General features: G+C 39.7%; 1 protein-coding gene across 7 annotated transcripts in view; it reads left to right on the top strand.

Annotated features, from left to right (window-relative positions):
- The window catches only part of anks1b (ankyrin repeat and sterile alpha motif domain containing 1B), a 441,679-nt gene that overhangs the window by 73,114 nt on the left and 344,524 nt on the right, over positions 1–24,041 (top strand). For all 7 annotated transcript variants that reach the window (XM_049474291.1, XM_049474289.1, XM_049474290.1 and 4 more), the window contains exon 2: positions 11,831–11,911. In XM_049474291.1, coding sequence (XP_049330248.1) covers positions 11,831–11,911 — 81 coding nt within the window. The remainder of the gene's footprint in view (positions 1–11,830; positions 11,912–24,041) is intronic.

Below are 24,041 nucleotides of genomic sequence, written 5' to 3' on the forward strand. Positions count from 1 at the left end.
ATGCTTGCAGAACTCTAGAGTAAAAGAGTCAGCCAGCAGGTGGGTGGATACAGACTGAGAAATTAAGAGAAATTTGGCCTAACGACCAAAACGGAAGATAAGGAATTCAGTAGAAACACTAAACATATGGTGGCAAGAGTGAATCAAAAGAGTAAAATCCGAATAATTAAATTATGAAAATAGAAAAGGCATTTATTGGTTTGTGAAACTTTCAGAACAGAGGTCTGAATCTTCACTCGTAGACTTTGAATCAAGTTTTTAGTCTCAAACATTGTAATCCTTGATAGGGTCTGTTTACACCCAAAATTAACATGATAAGAAGGTTGTAAGAAGCAGTAAAGCCACTCTGCTGAAGAGCTGTGTTATACAGGAGATTTATATTAGTTCTCCAGCACCGGGGCTGAAGTAGCATTAGCATTAGCCGCTAACCGCTATTTCCCCATTCAGAGGTGAGTATTATTAACCTGTACCCTGCTGCTAACCCCAGCTAGCACTCATTGTGCAGCATTAACATTAACCGCTAACCGCGCTAGCACTATCAGACTGTAGCCTGTGTGTTTACCATGTTAAAACAAACTATATGGGATGAACCACTAGCTAATATCGCCCTGGCTTACTGGAACTCTCAGGAATCATCAGTGTAGTGCTGTCGGGCGGCATTGCCACTAACTGCTAGCGCTAGCTAGGTTAGCAGTAAATGCTAACACTTCAGCCTTAGTGCTGAAGAAATTCGGGCATTTAAGCTTACTGTAAATAAATGGAGGCGCTTCACTCACCCAAATAAGCAGTTTTTAGGAGAGAAATCTGTGTAGATTAAAATCCAGCGCTCATTTAACTTAAAAAAAAGTCCTTTTTTATTATAGCTTTGTTTACTTAGCTTAGCTTAGCTTTACTTAGTTAAGCTGAGCTTAGCTAAGCAACCCCCACCACCACCCAGCGGCGAGACCTGCTGAATTAAAAGTTCCTTATTGTGTCTCTTAAAATGCACTTTATAATCCGAGGCGTTTTATAATCTAGTGTGATTTATAGTGTGAGAAACACAGTAGGTGCTTAATCAAATAGGTAATTGCATGAAACAAGTGTATTTCTACCCCTCTGCTTGCTTTTTGGCATTTCCAGGCTAAAATATCTCCAAGCAAACATTATGGCCAAACCTACAGATTACTCAGTTACTAGCTTACTCTGGATCTGTAGCAGGCTGGGTAGCTGACTAGCATCCTGGAGCTCTTTCACATGACACCTCTGCAGATGCTTAAACTGATTAAATTGGTTAAACTGTAGGATTTTGGCACATTGGCTTTACTCACATTACAAATCACTCTCATGCTTTTAGCATTTCTGGAATAAAATATCTCCAAACATCCAGCATTTTACCTGAACCAACTGCTAATGTTTGCTCCCTTAGAGACTCTGTTGCTGCTGTTGGTTTGTGGTAAGATGTGGACTGGAATATGGATCAGTGATGTGTCTCATGTTATTTTACAGTGGGATTTTAGTCAAATGCAAGCTGTGGCATGAAATTTGGATTGGTAAATGGTTGTGTCTGTACCATATTTTGTACCACCGTACAAAAGTTGCCATAAATATCAGATCTTAAATATTGGATCAGATGGATCCCATCTGTATTTATATTGCATAAAGTAGAAATGGTATACATAATTGCAAACTTTTGTATAAAAGTAAAATTTAACTGTGTGTTTTCGCTGTGTGTGTGAGTGTGTGTTCACTCTAAAAAACAGAGGTACGATATGAGTACTTATTTGTACTCAAGGGTACACTCTTCAATATTGGTCTTTAAGTACAAAATTGTACCATTTGTTCGGCCAAAAGGTACATTCAGTATTCTGTATCATTGTACTAAAAAACAAAATATATTTTAATTGCACATTTTTTATTTAAAAGCCAGACAATTTTGGATCATCAAGTTTTTGAGCCATATTCAGTTGATGATAATGTTTATAATCTTTATAATCTTTATTGCCAAAAAAAAACATGGGTATAAAAAAGGACTTTCACTGAAAGGTACTTTTTTGTACTTCAATATAAGGTACAGCCCCAGCGACAAGCTTTGTACTCTTTTAAGTACAAATCTGTACTTATATTTCTTAGAGTGTTTGGAACTGTCTAAAATGAAAGAAATGCAGTTCTTTGTTTACTTTGTTATTCTGCAACATTTAAACGTTTGAATATACAGGATTTGAGTGTTATAACTTTATTTATTTATTTATTTATACAGTAATATAATGTTCTAATGTTCATTTATTAACTTCTGACTAAATACAATTTTAACTAAAACAACTCCTAATTCTCTCACTTATGAGTAGAAAGAAGCCTTTAAGTGTGACAGAAAGTGATTTAATTTATATTGTGATACATATAGATATGGACTGATATGAAAAACTATATTTTGATAAGATTTTATTTTTCCATATGGCCCAGCTCTAGACAAGTGTATATGAAATCTAGTCAAAGTATATCCAGAAACTATCCAAATACAAAACCCATGTTAATATCAGGTGTAAACAAGGTGTAAACTAAGTGGCTAATCAATTCCATCATCTATATTCTTAACTTCCATCAATAACAAAATCCAGGACTTGGAACTACATTCAAAGTCCCGAATCAAAGTTCTGGGCTCTATATAGAAACAGTGTTCACAGTGTTAGTGAACAGACCAGACGTCTGGCAGGAGTTTACACTGCAGTAAGTTATTATGTGGTTATGAAAACACTGCCTGATTCCAGGCCTGTTGGTATACCACAGATTTGAGAAGGTTTTGACCAATAATTTATAATTTGACCAACAAACTTCTCATCTTGGCTGATGGACTACATTCAGGATAAAACAAGTAATCTGTGAATCTGCTGTTTGAGTGAACTCTTCCTCTGAGGCCTGCTGTGGTCTTGTTTTGGGTAGTTTGGGTTTGAGTTGTGGGGAGGTCAGCGTGTGCCGCAGGGGAGTGATGGTCAGCGGCAGCATGAGGACTTCAGCATGAATCAGCTCACAAACACAGGCTATTTAAAAACTCCACTTTCCCCTGACCAGAACACAACATAACCTCTTACACAGACTCTCTCTCATGAACAAGCACACACACACACACACACACACCTTTACTAACACACAGTGTTTTGTACTGCACAGCTGTTGCAGAATCCCGGCCCAGACTCCGCCCTCAGCTTGTGTTTATTAATGAGACCTGTGTCTCACAGACCTTTTTAGAGCTATTTAAAGGTTCATTCTGAAGGGAAAGAGAGCGAGCGTGTGAAATAGCTAAAGCAGTCCAATTTCAAAACACCACAGAGAGTTGTCTGCCCCACCCACCCTTTTCTTGATGCGAAGCTCTCTCAGGTTGCCAAGTTGAGGAGGCTGAATCTAGACATCCATTGCAAGATAAGTTCAGTAACTTCTATCGTGGCAAGCAACAGCGAGTCATACTCAAATAGCTAATAAGTCAAATAGCTAATGAATATGTTTGGAGTGTTTTTATTATTTGTGATTTTGTGATTTAGTTGTACATTGAAGTTTTAGTACATAGAATTGTACCCAAAGGTTGTGGGTTTGATACCCAGGTTTGGTGGGAATCTAATAAATCTCCTCAGATCTCAAGATGTTTTCTTGAGTCTGTGAAAATATCCTTAAATAAAGTGATATCGTATTTAAAGGAACATTCAGTATTAAATGCAAGCGAGTGTGTGAAATGGCTACTGGAGTCCAATTTCCAAACACTAGAGAGAGAGAGCTGTCTGCCCCAGACATGAAGCTCACGCAGGTTGCCAAATTGATACAGTGGAAAGAGATTAAAAAAATAAGAGACCACTTAAAAATGACGAGTTTCTTTAATTTTTCTGAATTAAAATACTCTGGAATATAGTCAAGAGGAAGATGGAAGATCACAAGCCATCAAACCAAACTGAACTGCTTGAATATTTGCACCAGGAGTGGTATAAAGTTATCCAAAAGCAGTGTGTAAGACTGGTGGAGGAGAACATGCCAAGATGCATGGAAACTATGATTAAAATCCAGGGCTATTCAACCAAATATTGATTTCTGAACTCTGCATTTATGAATATAAACTTGTTTTTCTTTGCATTATTTGAATGTGACAGCTCTGCACATTTTTGTTATTTCAGCCATACAAATAAATGCTCTAAATGATAATATGTTTATTTGAAATTTGGCAGAAATGTTTTTCCATAGTTTATAGAATAAAACAACAACAAATGTTCATTTTACTCAAACATAAACCTATAAATATCAAAATCAGAGACACTGATTTACAAACTGTAGTGGTCTCTTTTTTCAGAGCTGGAAAATGACCTATTTATATCCCAAGTAATTCCAAAGGGTTTACATGCTTTTTCTTGCTACTATATGCGACATCTATAGGCTCTCTATCTTTTTCTATGTAATTTCTGATGTTATAAAGAAAGGCAATCAATGAAAAAGGATTCTGCCAATATGTCTTACTCTTACCACAGCCCTTCTGTTACAATGGCATTCATGTTTACAACCTACAGCTACAGCTGCTTACAGACAGCTCTAGTGAGTGACTTTCCAGCGTGTGTTAGTCCCGTGTGTTAATTCTGACACAGGTCGCATTAGCGTGATTAATGTCCTTCAGACGAGAGCATGCTCAGCTCATCAGGCATCAGGAGGAGCAGAGATCAGTGGCTGGAGATCAGTGTCAGGAGCAGTGAGTCAGCAGCAGTTGCGGGATCTCCATCTGCCGTGGATCAGTTTCCTGCTCGTGCTCTCCTGCAGGCGGCTCCGCTCTCAGATGCAGGATAATTATAACTCCGGGGATACACAGGTGTTTAAATGGTTTCCAAGCAACATTCTTTCAGGGCTCTTTAGCTAATAGAGAGTGTACTTTGCTCATATTAATGTCGATCAGGTTAAAAGCTGAATCATTTTGGAGCAGAGGGGGGTTATATTGATGCAGCTTCTTGGTAAATTTACGATCATTCCATAAAAATACAGTAGCTGTAGGCAGAAAGATTAATCACAGTTTCATTGTAACTGCAAAAGTAGTTCAACAGCCACAACTAGCAGTATCATACTAGAAATAGTTTAGTTTCTAGAGGTACAACACTCAACAGTGTACAGAAGAAGCATGACAACATTTTTCACCGCCTCAAACATTTGCTAATTAAATATACCATATGTTTTAATCATGACGTTACAAATAAGTACTAATCATTAAACATTATACTTAAAATTAAGGTTTAATTACATCATATATCGCCATTTTTCTTATATATTAAGATAATCGTTTTTATATCGTTATATCGCCAAGGCCTTGTTGATTCAGTGAATAAATTGGGTATCAATTATTTTGAGCCTAATTTGCTCATTTTTTTTCCTTTGTTTTGCCGCTACCCTGCTGTGAAAGAGGTGCCATGAGGTTTAATATGGGGACTAGTTCTCCCGAAAAGACTCCATTTCCCAGAATGCACATGCGCTCAACCCTCCGGACATGCCACATTACGCGATGCAGCCACATTCCAGCTCACCATGCTTCTAATCATTACTCTCACATGGAATCTTTAGTATATATAGTCCCTGTTTTTACTTACTCCTCTTCCGGTATTGAATCTATTTACATAGCTTTCTACCTCACGTTTCCTTTGTTTTTTTAATATATTTTTTATCCTTTTTGCCTAGCCCTGTATTGTTTGTTTGTTTTCTCGTTACCAACCTCACTTTTTATGCTGCCATTTGGTTATTGACCCTGCCTGTCCCTGACTACTACTTATGACCCTTTACTTAATAACTTGAGTGTTTGGTATCCACGCTTGTCTGTCTTGAGTTTGGCTCCCGTGACAAGAACAAAAACAAAATTACAATAAAATTAAAGCAACAATAATTACAAGATAAGTGAAGTGAAGACAGTAGTGAATATTTTTTTTTACAAAAATATATAAATACAGTACCAGTTTAAATCTTAGACACACCTCTTTCTCATTCAATGTTTACATTGTGAATTTAAAATTTCATACTAAAGACATTAAAGCTTCACAGGAAGACGTGGGATTATTTTGCAAACAAATTGTTAAACAAACCAGAATATGTTTTTTTTTTACTTTAGATTCTTCTAAGTAGATCTAAGTAGTACATTTATCTTTTGTGACAGATCTGCAGACACTTGGTATTTTAATATCAGTGTCTTCATAAGGTAGAATCACTTGGATTAGTTTTCTCAGCATCTTGAAGGAGTTTCTGGAGGTGCTGAACAATAGTTGCTGCTTTTTCTTCACACTGTGAAGCTCCAGTTCATCCCAAATCACCATCTCAGTTGATCAGGTTTAGATCAGGGGATTAATGTGGAGGACAAACACCTCCTTTGTTTACTAAGTCATCCCATGTGTGTCCCTTAATTGTTTTGATGTCTCGAATATTAATCTATAATGTAGAAAATAAATTAAATAAAGAAATAGAGAAAACATTGAGTGGGAAGGTGTGTCCAAACTTTTGACTGGTACTGTATCTTTTAAAAACAAACAAAGACTCTTGCACTTAAACTCAAGTGGAGTATTTAAACACCAGTAGTGTTTATTGAATGAGAACTCCGGTGTAAAATTGATAAAAAGTACTTACCTTTGAAGAATAGCACACCTCCATTCTCCCGCAGCGTTCCGAAATCCAGAAATGTTAACAATTTGTCCAAACACTCTTCAGACTTTATGACACAGGGCATAATTTGCCCCGATAAAGTGGCTTTTTCCACCGTTATCCATATGTATATGTATGTCTGTCATTACCAGTACAGTGATGGCGGTGCACAGAGCTGAAGCTAGCATTATAGGATGGTTTTTAAGTTATTAATGCCTTGTTTTAAATGTCAGGGCTCTCTGGATTCTAGCAAGGAGGTGTGGAGCTACCTTGAGCTAGATAACGGTGGAAAAAGGGATTTATCAGGGCAAATTATGCCCTGTGTCCCCCAGTCTGAAGGGTGTTTGGACAAACTGTAAAAACTTCTGTATCTCAGAATGCTGTGTGAGAACGGAAGTGTGCTATTCATCAAAGGTAAGTACTTTTGTTATGTTTTACTAGACCAAAAGTCTATTTTACACCAGAGTTCTCCTTTAAACTCCATCTATAAACCAGCATTAGAATGTGGTTTGAGCTGAATGCGTTACGCTACAGATGTGCAGTTTGCACATCAATATTATGAATTAAGCTACAATAGAAATGTAGCTGTGTATCTGGAGGTTTGCCTCCTCCTCCCTGTTTAATCACATTCGCTTTCCTGTTGCTCTTATGTTGATGTTTGTAATTGTAAATGGTTCCAGCAGTGATCAGACTGATTGAATTGATTGCAGTGAGCAATAGCAGCTCACTGTGGAACTGACTGGAGGTAGATGCAGCATGATGGATATGATAAAACTGGATATAATTGACCTGACTTGTTTACAGAGGCTTAAGCTCTCTCTCTCTCTCTGTGTGTGTGTGTGTGTGTGTGTGTGTGTGTGTGTGTGTTCGGTGGATGGCGGCTGCAGTTTTTCAGAAGGAGATTGTGTTGTCCTGCCGCACACTCACTCTCAGCAGACTCAGGGGAGACTCAATGACATCAATGCACTTCCTGTGTCCCCAGGGCAGCGTGAGGTTATTGATTGCTCGTGTCTGGTTTTAATTATGCTCCAGCGCTAATGAAAGGAGAGAGGCATCAGCAGACACTGCCAATCAATCTGACGCACGAGCTGAACACCAATCAGAGAGCAGCAAGGGTTTGGTGACCTTAGTCTGTTTAAGTGTATTCAGATACATTGCAACTATCAAATGAGACAGTTCATGTATGCTGGATATATGTGTGTGTGTGTGTGTGTGTGTGTGGGTGTGTGTGTGTGGAAAGTGTTCAGTCGAACCTGTTTGTAATATGTGTGTGTAGTCCAAATTCATTCTCTTTTTCTCTCTTATTTTCTCTTTCCCTCTTTCTATTCTTTCTCTGTACTCCCTTGCTTTCTTTATTTTCTCTTCCTTTTCTTCCCCTGACTATCTTTCTCATGCTCTGTCTCTCTTTTCTCACAGTCTTCCTCTCCCTCGTCTTTTTCTTTCTTCCTGATGTTCTATTTTTTTTCCACTCACTCCTCTTCCCCCTCTCTCTCTCTCTCTCTCTCTCTCCCCCTCTCTTTTTTCTGTGTCCCAGGTTCTCTCTTTATATCTCTTTTCATTTCTCTCTTTCTGACTGTCTCTTTCTTTCATTTGTCTCCCTCTAGTATCTCTTGTTCCTCTTTTTTCTCTTCCTAACCCACTCTGTTTTGCTCTCTCTCTCTCTCTCTCTCTCTCTCTCTCTCTCTCTCTCCCTCTCTTATCATTATATTGAATGTGTTTAACTCTGTGCCTCTGCAGCTGTGCACTGTTAAAACCATCCTTTTTACACACAGCCTGCCCTGCACCATTGTGTAATATGTGTGTGTGTGTGTGTGTTGTTTAGTCTTGTTAGAGTTGAATAATAGTGGTACAGTGTGTTCATTACTGTGTGCGGCTTGTTTAGGTGGTATTATTGCTGCACTGTATGCGCTGCGGAACCTCTGAAGACACACACACACACACATGCACACATGCACACACACACACACACACACACACACACACACACACACACACACACACACTCACTCAGATGGGATGACTCATCCTCGCTGAGCTGCAGCAGGGCTTTCCCTCTCACTGCCTGTGTGTGTGTGTATTTGTGTGTAAGTGTGTGTGCGTTAGCAAGCGAGAGGGATACAGGACACGAAACACTGTAATATACAAACTTTTCTCACACTTTCTTATGCTGTCCTTTGTCCTGTGTTTGTTTGTGTGTGTGGGAGTGTATGTGTGTGTGTGTCTTTGTGTGGGACATTCTTTCTTTGTGGGGTTCAGCACTGCTTACTGCTCTCTCTTCCTTCTTAATATTCACTCTGTTTTTCTCCCTACTGACCATCATCAGCTCCATCATCTCTCACACCAAGCTCCTCTACTGATTACATCCAGAGAGAGAGAGAGAGAGAGAGAGAGAGACACAGAGAGAGAGAGAGAGAGAGAGAGAGAGAGAGAGAGAGAAAGGGGGGAAGGAAGAAAATGTAAAAGAAATATGATGTGAAAACGGAGAAATAATAAGAGGTAGCTAAACAGAAAAAGATAGATGAAGAGAGAGACAGAGAGATTGTAAAAGAGAAAAATAAAAATAGATATTAACCAACAGAATTAAAAGACAGATTTAAAGAAAGAAAAACAGATTATGAAGCATCAGACAAAGCCAGAAAGAAAGACAGAGGTGTAAAGAGAGAATGCATATAAGGCAGAGAGATGAAAATAAAAAGGCAGATTTAAAGAGAGCATAGGAAAGAGAGTTAAATACAGAGAAAAGTAGTAATAGAATAAGATACATTGAAACTGAAAATGAGCAACAGATATAGAGAGAAAAAAGGTCTGAGAGATAAAAAGGTGAGATATAAACAGACAGACAGAGAAAGAGCGAGTGTGTTAATGTGAGGGAGATTTTCTGCATAGTTGTGTGAGGTGTGGAGGGGAGGGCAGTGGGATCTGAGGAGCGTCTCTATTTTGGGTTAATCTAATGTGTTGAGTTAATTTAATCACACTCCTCTTTTACTGCAGCTGATGTTTCTCAGCCGGACGCTGAACTGGGGGAGTCATACACGCATTTAAACCCTTCAGATAAGCTCAGTTCACTCAAACTATTACTCAGAATGACCAGTTATGACTAATAGTAATGGCCAAGTACAGTGAGAGTGTGTGTGTGTGAGAAAGAGAGAGAGAGAATTGTCATTATACTCTTAATGACCGGGGTCAAATGCCTCTCCCTCTCTCTTTTCACATGAACTTTCACATGCTTGCTTAATTGTATGCAGCACACTGGAATGTATTTTGTGTGTGTGTGTGTGTGTGTGTGTGCCCGCATGTGTTTGTGTGTGTGTTTCACTTTAACTAGTTAAGTTAAAATATACGTTGAGCTTTATTAAGCTTTACTAGCGATTGCTAATCCAATTATTCTTTTTTTCATTACAGCGAGTGCAATTTAAATACAAATTCCTGTACTAAAAGGGAATATTACATAAATATTGTTTTTAAGGATGTATGGGACATGCAGTAGCTACATATACACAACCAAATATGTGTTTGTCCTTCGGTCTGTTGCTCTTTGCTCTTGTGTTGGTTATACTGTAAAGGATTGACCCCTCCCCCTATATTTTGGATTTTTTTTTTTTTTGTGAAATCTGTCTAGACATGTGTCCTATTGACTCTTCACGCACTAGTTATGGACATATAGTGCAGCTGGCCCTAGGCCTTTGTGAGTGTATGTGCGTGTGTGTGTATGTGAGACAGTGTGTGTGTGTGTGTGTGTGTATGTGAGACTGTGTGTGTGTGTGTGTGTGTGTGTGTGTGTTTACACATTCTCAGTACTAACTATCAGTTTTGTAATGCTCGTCTGCGTGTAAAGTTTGCAGAAGTGCTCGCTGAAACATTGAGTGGGTGTTGACCTCAATTATCTTTTATTGCAGTAAAAAAAAAAACAAGTGATTAAAGTGTCGAGTTTTACTTGCCTTCTGCCAGCCTTCATTGAATTGAACGCTTGTATTTGAGTCCATAACCCAACAGGTCTTTTAAAGATTGTGATTTTGTTTTTCATTTTTTATTTTATTCAGAGTAATTTAACATTTTATATATATTTAATTTGTGTGTTCCATTGTATTTGGGTGGGGAGGTGGTGATGGAAGCTGCAGTTTTTCTAAAGTTCAGGGCCAGTCTTACAGTCTAACAAATTTGTTTTTATTCATTTATTTTTGAAAGAATGTGCAGGGATGGATAGATAGATAGACAGACAGACAGACAGAGAGATAGATACTTTATTGATCTCAAAGGAAATTTAGCAGCCAGTAGCAGTTACACAACACAACACCATAGAAACGAATAGAAAGAAATATAAGACTATAAAAGTTTCTAACTAAGATTTGAAATAGTAACTATACATTATATGATATGAATAAAAATAAAAATGCTGAATAAAAAAAGGCTAAAAACAGTACACAAAAGACGGAGATACTCAAAAGGCTGCAGCTCAGTACAGTGCCGCAAGTAAAGAAAAAAGTTTAAAAGTTCTTAAATGCACTTTTCCTCCATTATTTTCTTAAGAACAGCTATATTTGTTATTATATTTATTTTGTATTTATTATTATTATTATATATTTATATATGACCTGAATGCATAATTGTGCATAATTTTGTGTTCATAATGTATCCTTTTATTATGTAATGTATATCTTACCATAAGCAATGTTATACAAGTTATTAACACTATGTTTTATTATTCAGTTAAGTCCTTTCAAAGGCAAGAAAAAAAATCATCTTTTTAAAATATGAATTTTACAAATGACGAACCTCCATGGAAAAAACTAACACTACTAACACAAAAACATTTGATATTATTCACCAATGGTTCTGAAGCCCACATGAAACCCACATGTAAAGCAATAAAGCAGAGTTTTCTTTATTTGGGATTTGTTTAGTTTGCAAGGACAGTTGCATCCATTATTATTATAACGGAGGTGTGAACTATTCTCTAGTTTAAAAACACAGCATTTGTAAGTGTTTAACCTTACTCACTAGATAACACCTCACTACTTACAGTACACAAGTGTGGGCAGTCCTAATATGTCTCTTATGTAAACTTTTATCTTGCTTATACAGTAAAATATGAACTAAGATTTTTCACAGGTTTAACCTGTGTTACTGCAACCAAACCCATTTACTGCACTTCTCCTTCATTCCTCACCTCCCGTGCTTTGCTGACTGAGTGCTGTTTTGTCTCTGTTCTCTGCAGCATGTGGAGAGGGCTGAATGTCAACTGTGCCGACAGCTCAGGATACACACCTCTACATCACGCTGCGCTCAACGGGCACAGGTAAGCACACACACTCACACTGGTTTTATAATAGTATTTTGGGGGCAAAAAGTATTTATAATAGTACTTTGGGGGCAAACAAAACAATTCCTGAACTTTTCCTGAACTTAAATCTCAAGAGCTGACCATTGGTTGACATGCATGTTAAAAGATTTTACATAGGTGTCACACATACACATAGGGCTTCACGATATATTGTTTAAGCATTGTCATCACAATGTGTGCACATGCGCAATAGTCAAATCGCAGGATGGACAATGCCACTTAATGCAGTTAAATCAAACGCGTTATGTTGCAATATTTTGCTGCTTGTCACAAGAAGTAGATACACGGTGTTGTAATGTTCTGAGTGAACAGCGCTGTCCCTGTGTATGTGTGAGTGACAGGCTGCTGCTGCCTGAGAAGCGATGGTGGAGAGGGGAAGCGGGCATAAACATGTGACAGATGCATGGTGGACAGCTTACACAGTTTTGCGCAAATATTTCCAGTTACAGCTGAATTCACGCTTTTAATCCCAGACAAGTGCTCTTATTTACCTTATATAAAGGCCATTAAAGGGCCAATTATTGATGTTTTGCTGTTTTCTTCGGGTTTTGAGTAATCGGCTGACTCTAAAGCGCTGGCTCAGCTCTCAGTCTGTCTGAATCTTTGATGCGAGACAGCACACAGGTGAGTGCGAGGCTGGTGACATCACGGGTCCTGCATTGTTTAATATCGCAATATATATCAACGAAAAAAAAGAAACTAGAAGAAAGTCTTAATCAGCCACTGATGAAGACAAACACACAGTCACTCTGTATTAGTCTAGTACTGTTAACAGCATAGGAATGTAGTTTTAGAAAAAATTAAATTATTAAATATTATTTCTGAGGTAAGATGTTCCTAAATAGAAAGAAAAAAAGGCAGAGAACCTTTTTCTTTTCACTGTAAAATAGGTGTAGTACAGTTTTTGAAGATTACTCACATAATTCTGACATGCTCACCTATATACTACTTATGAATAATTGTTTAATCACAATGATTTGACCTGATATTTTCCAAAGTTGAAGCTTATGTATTCAAACACGTTAAGTGTCTCAAAAAACAGCAAAAACTTACTAGCACCATAACACATTTACAGGAGAGTTCAACGCATGTAGTCAGCCAGTTCAGTGTCTCCAGACTGTGTTAATGTTAATTATTTATATGGCAGTATAAATGAATCATTAGATAAAATGTCATTATCGTGACAGCCCTGACCCAAATAAACCCAAATACCCAAATAAATGCATACAGAGCCAAGTTACGACACCGCATTAAAAAACTGATTTAAAAAAATAATACAGATAAATTGCACTTGTCCTTCTTCTTACGAATTAAGCATTTAATAATGGCTTTTTGAATGTAAAAAACATACTAAATGTAAGATTTATTTTATCTGTGTCAATTCCAAAAAAATATTGTATTCATTACAAAAATAATAATGAATAAAATTATGAATTGAAGTTAAAATACTGTTTCCGAGTATTACTGTGTATTGTGGTATGCCTAAGAGCATGAGAGAGGTGGAGAGAAAGAGTTATAAGATTAAATACATATTTATTATACATTCTGATCTCATCACTAGTGACGCTGTGTTTATGTTGCTAAATAAAACCGATAACACATCATGAGTCTCTGTAAACTTGATTAATAATCCCTGACTTTTGAATAGTATTGAGAGATGGAGGTATTAAAAAAGAACAAACAAATTAAAGAGACTTTTAAAAATGACTACATTCCATCTGCATCTGTCACAAATTGTGATTATGTGAATATGGTTGTTTTTGTCTTTTACTGATCACTCCCTCTAAAGATAATCTGGTACCACTTTAAAATAAGACTACCTTTATAAAGGGTGTATAAATGGTTTACAATAAGTTTATTAATGTTTACTTATTAGGTTGTAAATGCCTTAAAAATCATTAATAATCAGTTATAACAAATAATTAGAAAGGGCAACAATATAGATGGCTGTGGGTTCACTATTTGGCAAACAACAAGTCATTGTTGCCCATTCTACGTATGTGTTATAACTGATTATTAATGATGTTTAAGGCATTTACAACCTAATAAGTAACCATTAATAAACTAATTGTAAACCATTTATAAACACTTTATAAAGGTAGTCTTATTTTAAAGTGGTACCAATAATCTTAACACTAATATGCTCATGGGGGATAGATTGATTGGCTTAGAAAAAATGCTAACTGTTTGTTAGCTGTGCTAGCTTGCTTTCAGTTTATAAATATACTGGCATAATGTTCTACTATATGTCTTTAAAATATAAAATTAAATATGGCTGTCAGAAATGGCACAAAATTCAATGTCATATATCTTGATATGATTTAGTGTACTGACGCAATATGTATATATTTCCAAAACTATAAATAAATGTTGTTTTATATTACAAAGTGTATAACTTCTTTGTTATGCTATAATATTATATTATCATTATCTTGTCATTGGTTCTTTTTAATGGTCTTAAAATGACAATAATATTGTTTATTTAAACAACAATAAACAATACGAACATATCGCCCACACAAATTGGCATTGGGACAGACCTATTTTCTCAAAAAGAAGTTTCTTGGCCTATGAGTCGATAAGCATAGCACATAATAGCATATGTTTGTTTTTAGCACTCTAAAAAGCACACTTCTGTTATTGTTTTGTTATTATTCCACAGTAATTCTTATTACTGTATAAAGTTGCTGTGTTCCCTCTGTCCTCTTTGTATCCTCTCTGTGTCCTCTTATGCAGTTAGCTAGCTGAAGAAAGTGTAGCCATTTAGCTGGATTAGCTTTTAGCCTAACCTGCTTCCCCTGGTTTAGCTTCCTTAAGCTGCAATGTGAATGTTGTTGTTTGCTCTAGTCTGAGGTATTCTCCTTTGTTTTCGAGGAAGTGGTTGCTGAAGAGACGAGAAGAAGAATAAAATTATAAAAAGAAGAATAAACACTCTTAATATTCAGCTACGCCAAGTAAACACAGGCTTGTTTTCTAGGACACCTTTAAAGATACTCAGTTTATTAAAATTCAAACGTCTGCATTGTTTGTCTGAATGATAAAAACTCTTAAAATATTCGACTGTCTTGATCTTAAAATTCTGTTTCCTCATAAAATAGGTCACTGAACTTTTTCTACACAGATATTTTGGATAGCATTCCGGAAATTCTAGTGATTCATTCCTTGACGTTTCCTATTTGTTTTATGGATGCCTTGTGAGCTTCTGGAGACCAAATTTATGGGAGGATCAGCTCTCTGTCTTCTTTTTCCTCTCCCTTTCTCTTGCTCCCAGTTTGCGCCTTTGTGTCTCTGCCTGTCTTTGTCTGGACTAGTATTCCTCGCCACATTAAAACCCTGTGCCAACCACCTGGCCTCAGCGTTCCCAGAGATTTTCAATCAATTCCTGGCCTTGTGCGTTGTGCCTGGCTGCCTCGAATCCTGTATCTTGCTTCCAGAAAAAGGATGAAATAGCCTCCTCAGAGACCTGCAATGCTCACGTCAGTGTTAATGAACACGTTCCAAAGCCCAATCCTCTTTTGTCACAAGTCAGTTGATTGCAATGATGCACTTCCAGTCGGTGGCGCGAGCAGTCGCAGCGGCCACTCCGGAAGCAAAACACGGTGCTTTTGTTTGTTTTTCTGTGTAAATAATCCGATCTGAACTCGCAATCATGCAAAAGTTCGCTATGGGAACAACTTACGACCGACAGACCCTGCTAGACCTGCAAAATCAACAAAAATCTGTACTTACAGACGGTCTACGAGCGGAGCTACGCGCGCTAGGCCTGCTAAGATCCGCGGCGTTTCCTGAGCCTGCTAGCCGGAAGAGGTCTCTCCGCAAGCGTTTCGCGAGGAGCCGAAAGCGCGGTAAGAGAGCCGGAGTCCGCGCTAAGCTAATGGCTAACTCCAGCCGGCCAGCGGTTCCATCTCTCCTTCTCTCCAATGTTTGCTCCCTGCCAAACAAGATTGACTATCTCCGGCTGCAGCGGACATCCCAGCGCGAGTTCAGAGACTGCTGTGTGTTCGTTTTCACGGAGACGTGGTTAACGGACTCCATCCCGGACTCAGCGATTGAGGTGAGCGGCATGCTAAGCTACCGCACGGACCGCAACGCCGGCCTCTTGGGCAAAGTACGTGGAGGTGGGGTGTGTGTTTACATCAACACAGCATGGTGTAACAACGCTGCGCTGATCTCCAGCTACTGCTCGCCGCTGGTGGAGTTTGCTGTAGTCAGAGCCAGGCCATTCTACCTGCCCAGACAGCTTAGCAGCGTCTACATAATAGCAGTGTATGTAGCACCCAGTGCTAATGCTAATGCTAACGGTGCTAATGCTAACGCTCTGCAAGAACTGTACACTGTTATCTCCAAACTCCAGAACTCACACCCCGACGGACTGTTTATTGTTGCTGGTGATTTCAATCACAGTAATCTGAAGGCTCTGCTGCCCAGCTTTCACCAACATGTGGATTTTCCAACCCGTGGAGCTAACCTGCTCGATTGTGTGTATACTAACATTCCCGGTTCGTACAGAGCAGAGCCCCGCCCCCACTACGGCTACTCTGATCATATTTCTGTCATGCTCATCCCAGCATACAGACAGCTCATCAGACGTGCCAAATCAGAGAAGAAGCAAGTTACAACCTGGCCTCCAGGAGCCATCTCTGCTCTTCAGGGCTGTTTTGAGCACACTGACTGGGACATGTTCAGAGAAGCTGCTACTTCTGATGACTCCATCAACCTGGAGGAGTACACAGACTCAGTGACTGGCTACATCAGCAAGTGCATTGAGGATGTTACTGTCTCCAAAACCATCACATCCCGCCCCAACCAGAAGCCGTGGATGACTGCAGAGGTGCGTGCGCTGCTGAGATCCCGAGACAAGGCCTTTAAGTCAGGGGACAGGGCTGGCCTCCGAACAGCTAGAGCCAAGCTCTCCCCGGGGATCAGAGAGGCAAAGCGTACCTATGCAAAGGAAATCCACGCCCACTTCCAGGACACTACTGACACTCGGCGCATGTGGCAGGGCATCCAGACCATCACCAACTACAAGTCACCCTCCCCTGCTTGTAACAGTGATGCCTCCCTTCCAGATGCACTGAACTCCTTCTACGCAAGGTTCGAAGCACAGAACTACGCGACAGCAAGGAAGACTACACCTCCTCCAAACGACCAGGTACTGTGCCTGTCCTCAGCTGATGTGTGGAAAACTCTACTCAGAGTCAACCCACGGAAAGCCCCAGGACCAGACAGCATACCTGGCAGAGTGCTCAGAGGATGTGCAGAACAACTCACGGATGTTCTCACTGACATTTTCAACATCTCTCTGAGTACTGCAATCGTGCCGACGTGCTTCAAGACGACCACCATCGCCCCTGTGCCGAAGAAGTCTCAAGTGTCCTGCCTTAATGACTACCGTCCCATTGCACTTACTCCCATCATCATGAAGTGCTTTGAGAAGCTGGTCATGAGGCACATCAAAAACCAGCTCCCGTCCTCACTGGACCCTCTGCAGTTTGCGTATCGTCCAAACAGATCAACAGACGATGCCATCTCTACTGCGCTCCACCTGGCTCTCACCCACCTGGACAACAAAGACTGCTATGTTCGAATGCTGTTCATCGACTTCAGTTCAGCATTCAACACCATCATCCCTCAGCATCTGATAGGAAAACTGAGCTTGCTGGGCCTGAACTCCTCCCTCTGCAACTGGGTTTTAGACTTCCTGACTGAGAGACCACAATCAGTCAGGATTGGAAACAACACCTCCAGCACCACCATACTGAGCACCGGCGCCCCCCAGGGCTGTGTGCTCAGTCCACTGCTGTTCACTCTGCTGACTCATGACTGTACTGCAAAGTACAGCTCAAACCACATCATCAAGTTCGCTGATGACACAACTGTAGTTGGCCTCATCAGCAAGAACGACGAGTCAGCATACAGAGAGGAGGTGCAGTGGCTGACGGACTGGTGCAGAACCAACAACCTATCTCTTAACGTGGATAAAACCAAGGAGATGGTTGTTGACTTCAGGAGAGCTCCAGGTGTCCACCACCCTCTGAACATCAACGGCTCTGCTGTGGAAATTGTGGATAACACCAAGTTCCTCTGTGTTCACATTGCAGAGAACCTCACCTGGTCCCTCAACACCAGCTCCATAACCAAGAAAGCCCAGCAGCGCCTCTACTTCCTGCGGAGACTGAGGAAAGCACATCTCCCACCCCCCATCCTCACCATGTTCTACAGAGGCACTGTAGAAAGCATCCTGAGCACCTGCATTACCGTCTGGTTTGGGAATTGCAACACCTCAGACCGCAAGACCCTACAGCGGATAGTGCGGACAGCTGAGAAAATCATCGGAGTCTCTCTTCCCTCCATCACTGAGATCTACACCACACGCTGCATCCGCAAAGCCACCAGCATTGTGGACGACCCCACCCATCCCTCACATGGACTCTTCGCTCTGATGCCGTCCGGCAGAAGATACAGGAGCATCCGAGCCTCCACTACTAGACTCTGTAACAGCTTCATCCACCAGGCAGTCAGACTTCTCAACGCACAGAGACAGAACTGAACCCCCACCCCACCCACCACTCACCCAACACACTTGCACAAAACTAAACTGTACACCCCCCCCCTTTACACAAAACTAAACTGTACACCCCCCCCCCCTTTACACTCACAAAGAACTGAACTTCACCCACACACACACCCAGTCAGCACACAGAGGCTGACATGACTTTATTTGCTGCACTCTTAAAAACTATAAACTCTACCTCAGTAACTGCTGTGATTATATATGTTCTATATGTTACAGTATGTCACACATCTCTGCACCTTATCCCCACTATACACTTTATTATACCGTATCGGTACTGCACTGTCCTGTCTTTAAATTGTCTCGTCTTTTGTATTTATTGTATTTATTGTTATTTAGTGTTATAATTTTATAATTTTATGTTGCACTGTCGTCACTCCTGCACTTTATGTTGTCTATTGCTTGTTGTTCTATGTTGCACCATGGTTCCGGAGGAACGTAATTTCATCACACTGTACTCAGATGTAATGACAATAAAAGCCTCTTGATTTGACTTGACTTGACTTCATGCATGTTTACTCTTGAACATAAAAGCTCCTGGAATGGGAAACAAATCTTTAAATCCTTTCTTATGTGGCAGATCCAATATACTTTAAACAGGTTCTGCACACATATACAGACTTACCCAGACGTCCTGTGTTAAGAATGTGTTTTTTTTTTTTTCATTTTATGTCTGACATACATGCAGCAACACCACATCATTTACTTACTTAAATCCATGTGGTGACTTTTTTTGCCAGACAGTGTATATTTACGTCTGCCTCACATTCTAAACACACAGAAACATGTTTTTCTGGGCAAGCTGAAAGATAAAGAACCATCACTGGAAGTGAATGAAACTTGACCACTGAGCCAGTAGAGTAAAATAACAACATTTTATACAAAACGATTTAGATGCAGCATAACACAGTTCTCATGACTGTTTTCTTGCCCACTTCACCAGAGTTACATAGTGCAGTTTTCTTGCTCACTTCACCAGAGTTACGCAGTGCAGTTTTTTGCCCACTTCACCAGACTTACATAGTGCAGTTTTCTTGCTCACTTCACCAGAGTTACACAGTGCAGTTTTCTTGCTCACTTCACCAGAGTAATATAGTGCAGTTTTCTTGCTCACTTCACCAGAGTTACATAGTGCAGTTTTCTTGTCCACTTCACCAGAGTTACATAATGCAGTTTTCTTGCTCACTTCACCAGAGTTATATAGTGCAGTTTTCTTGTCCACTTCACCAGAGTTACATAGTGCAGTTTTCTTTCCCACTTCACCAGAGTTACATAGTGCTGTTTTCTTGTCCACTTCACCAGAGTTACATAGTGCAGTTTTCTTTCCCACTTCACCAGAGTTACATAGTGCAGTTTTCTTGCTCACTTCACCAGTTATATAGTGCAGTTTTCTTGTCCACTTCACCAGAGTTACATAGTGCTGTTTTCTTTCCCACTTCACCAGAGTTACATAGTGCAGTTTTCTTGTCCACTTCACCAGAGTTACATAGTGCAGTTTTCTTGTCCACTTCACCAGAGTTACATAACCAGAGTTACATAGTGCAGTTTTCTTGTCCACTTCACCAGTTACATAGTGCAGTTTTCTTGCCCACTTTACTAGTTACATAGTGCAGTTTTCTTTGCTCACTTCACCAGTTATATAGTGAAGTTTTCTTGCTCACTTCACCAGAGTTGCAAAGTGCATTTTTTTTCTTGCCCACTTCACCAGAGTTACATAGTGCAGTTTTTTTCTTGCCCACTTCACCAGAGTTACATAGTGCAGTTTTTTTCTTGCCCACTTCACCAGAGTTACATAGTGCAGTTTTGATGTCCACTTCATCAGAGTTACATAGTGCTTTTTTTTCTTGTCCACTTCACCAGAGTTACATAGTGCAGTTTTCTTGCTCACTTCACCAGAGTTATATAGTGCAGTTTTCTTGTCCACTTCACCAGAGTTACATAGTGCAGTTTTTTTCTTGTCCACTTCACCAGAGTTACATAGTGCAGTTTTGATACCCACTTCACCAGAGTTACATAGTGCAGTTTTCTTGCCCACTTCACCAGAGTTATATAGTGCAGTTTTTTTCTTGTCCACTTCACCAGAGTTACATAGTGCGTTTTTTTCTTGTCCACTTCACCAGAGTTACATATTGCATTTTTTTCTTGTCCACTTCACCAGAGTTACATAGTGCTGTTTTCTTTCCCACTTCACCAGAGTTACATAGTGCAGTTTTCTTGTCCACTTCACCAGAGTTACATAGTGCAGTTTTCTTTCCCACTTCACCAGAGTTACATAGTGCAGTTTTCTTGCTCACTTCACCAGAGTTATATAGTGCAGTTTTCTTGTCCACTTCACCAGAGTTACATAGTGCTGTTTTCTTTCCCACTTCACCAGAGTTACATAGTGCAGTTTTCTTTCCCACTTCACCAGAGTTATATAGTGCAGTTTTCTTGCCCACTTCACCAGAGTTATATAGTGCAGTTTTTTTCTTGCTCACTTCATCAGAGTTACATAGTGCTTTTTTTTCTTGTCCACTTCACCAGAGTTACATATTGCATTTTTTCTTGTCCACTTCACCAGAGTTACATAGTGCAGTTTTCTTGCTCACTTCACCAGAGTTATATAGTGCAGTTTTCTTGTCCACTTCACCAGAGTTACATAGTGCAGTTTTTTTCTTGTCCACTTCACCAGAGTTACATAGTGCAGTTTTGATACCCACTTCACCAGAGTTACATAGTGCAGTTTTCTTGCCCACTTCACCAGAGTTATATAGTGCAGTTTTTTTCTTGTCCACTTCACCAGAGTTACATAGTGCGTTTTTTTCTTGTCCACTTCACCAGAGTTACATATTGCATTTTTTTCTTGTCCACTTCACCAGAGTTACATAGTGCTGTTTTCTTTCCCACTTCACCAGAGTTACATAGTGCAGTTTTCTTGTCCACTTCACCAGAGTTACATAGTGCAGTTTTCTTTCCCACTTCACCAGAGTTACATAGTGCAGTTTTCTTGCTCACTTCACCAGAGTTATATAGTGCAGTTTTCTTGTCCACTTCACCAGAGTTACATAGTGCTGTTTTCTTTCCCACTTCACCAGAGTTACATAGTGCAGTTTTCTTGTCCACTTCACCAGAGTTACATAGTGCAGTTTTCTTTCCCACTTCACCAGAGTTATATAGTGCAGTTTTCTTGCCCACTTCACCAGAGTTACATAGTGCAGTTTTCTTGCCCACTTCACCAGAGTTATATAGTGCAGTTTTCTTGCTCACTTCACCAGAGTTATATAGTGCAGTTTTCTTGCTCACTTCACCAGAGTTACATAGTGCAATTTTCCTGCTCACTTCACCAGTTACATAGTGCAGTTTTCTTGCCCACTTCACCAGAGTTACATAGTGCAGTTTTTTTCTTGTCCACTTCACCAGAGTTACATAGTGCAGTTTTGATACCCACTTCACCAGAGTTACATAGTGCAGTTTTCTTGCCCACTTCACCAGAGTTATATAGTGCAGTTTTTTTCTTGTCCACTTCACCAGAGTTACATAGTGCGTTTTTTTTTCTTGTCCACTTCACCAGAGTTACATATTGCATTTTTTTCTTGTCCACTTCACCAGAGTTACATAGTGCTGTTTTCTTTCCCACTTCACCAGAGTTACATAGTGCAGTTTTCTTGTCCACTTCACCAGAGTTACATAGTGCAGTTTTCTTTCCCACTTCACCAGAGTTACATAGTGCAGTTTTCTTGCTCACTTCACCAGAGTTATATAGTGCAGTTTTCTTGTCCACTTCACCAGAGTTACATAGTGCAGTTTTCTTGTCCACTTCACCAGAGTTACATAGTGCAGTTTTCTTTCCCACTTCACCAGAGTTATATAGTGCAGTTTTCTTGCCCACTTCACCAGAGTTATATAGTGCAGTTTTCTTGCTCACTTCACCAGAGTTATATAGTGCAGTTTTCTTGCTCACTTCACCAGAGTTACATAGTGCAATTTTCCTGCTCACTTCACCAGAGTTACATAGTGCAGTTTTCTTGCCCACTTCACCAGAGTTACATAGTGCAGTTATCTGTGTGTCGAGCCCACATTAGCAGTAATAAACATGGTCAGATGTTACATAGTGTTGCATAATGATGATCCAGTCCTGATTATTTGTTTATTGTGTGCAGCACACCACTGTTTTATAGATACCATAAATCAATCATTTGTAAATCTTCATTAGTCTGAGTTCACTACACATGGCTCATTTACATAAACGGCCCTTTAATTCCTCTTTGGCAGTGGTCCTAAATTCTGCTCCTGAAGCAGCGCTGCTCTGCACATGATGTACTGTAGTTTCCTCTGCTCTCAACACGCTCAGTTGAGCTAATGACAACACTGCTCTGTGCTATTGCTGTGATAAAACCCTATTTAGGATCTCTGCTTTTAATGGAGTCAATTTTAGTGCTGACTGCCCACAGCTGACTACTCACAACTGCTCAATCGACATCCTCGTAAACACGAGCGTTCACTTCCATGTGTAGCGCTCAGACGCACAAATGCCAGGATTCATCGCGTGGCCTTCTGCCTAATCTCCAGCTCCTACTGGAACTGTTCAACCAAGCCAACACTGATCGCGACATCAAATCTTCTATAATCGCTGATGGGCTTCTTCATTACCTGCTCCAAGGGCAAATTATGGCACTGCTGTCAGTTTTGTGAAGAAAGTCTTCAGCTGAAATGTCTTGTTCAAATCCAGGCTAAAGGAGTGCATTGAGGAGAATGCTGTTAACCTAAAGCACATTAGCTGCCCCACCAAGCCCATTATTTGCTTCACAAGCCTCAATATAGAAAATGTCCATCAAAACCCAACCCAGCAGCCACTTGAAGAAGTGCTGTGTATCAGCTGCCCTGTCAACTGTATATTCTGTAATTGCCACACATTGTAAGTCCTGTGTGTCTTTTCTTACGTCTCTTTCTCACATTTTCCTTACAATTTTGTCAACAAAATCATTGTGAACATTGACTTGGTCATTCAATTAATTTAACTTTATTAAATTATTCTTAACCCTCTCATACACACACAGATAATTTATTACAAAATGATTTTAAAATGTCAGATATACAGACATGCACACATTACATACCGTTAAACTAAACCAGATTCAGGTTGTGTTCTTTACGTATAGATTAAGCCTTTGTTCACACTGGAAAGCGACAAAGTGACAGGCGAACGTTCATTTTCTATGGCAGGGCGAGATTTGTCACTGCGACACAATTTTCAGCAATTTTCTTAACTTTATGCAAATTAATTAATTATAATGCGTTGAAGCGACATTCTAACCCGATTGACTACTAGCATTTCTTTGGACCTATCACATACAAGGCAGTCCGAGGTCCTTAAGCTTCTGCTCTCTGAACTTTTGGTTCCTTTCGCATTTCCTTCCTACCATGTTAGAGAAAACATGGATGAAAGACTCATCACTGCCGTTCCTTCATTTCCCATTTTATATGATGCATCATTGCATATATACGATAAGTGACTCCTCATATTTATATTAT

This window comes from Astyanax mexicanus, chromosome 2 (genome assembly GCF_023375975.1).
Source record: "Astyanax mexicanus isolate ESR-SI-001 chromosome 2, AstMex3_surface, whole genome shotgun sequence".
Lineage (NCBI taxonomy): Eukaryota > Metazoa > Chordata > Actinopteri > Characiformes > Acestrorhamphidae > Astyanax > Astyanax mexicanus.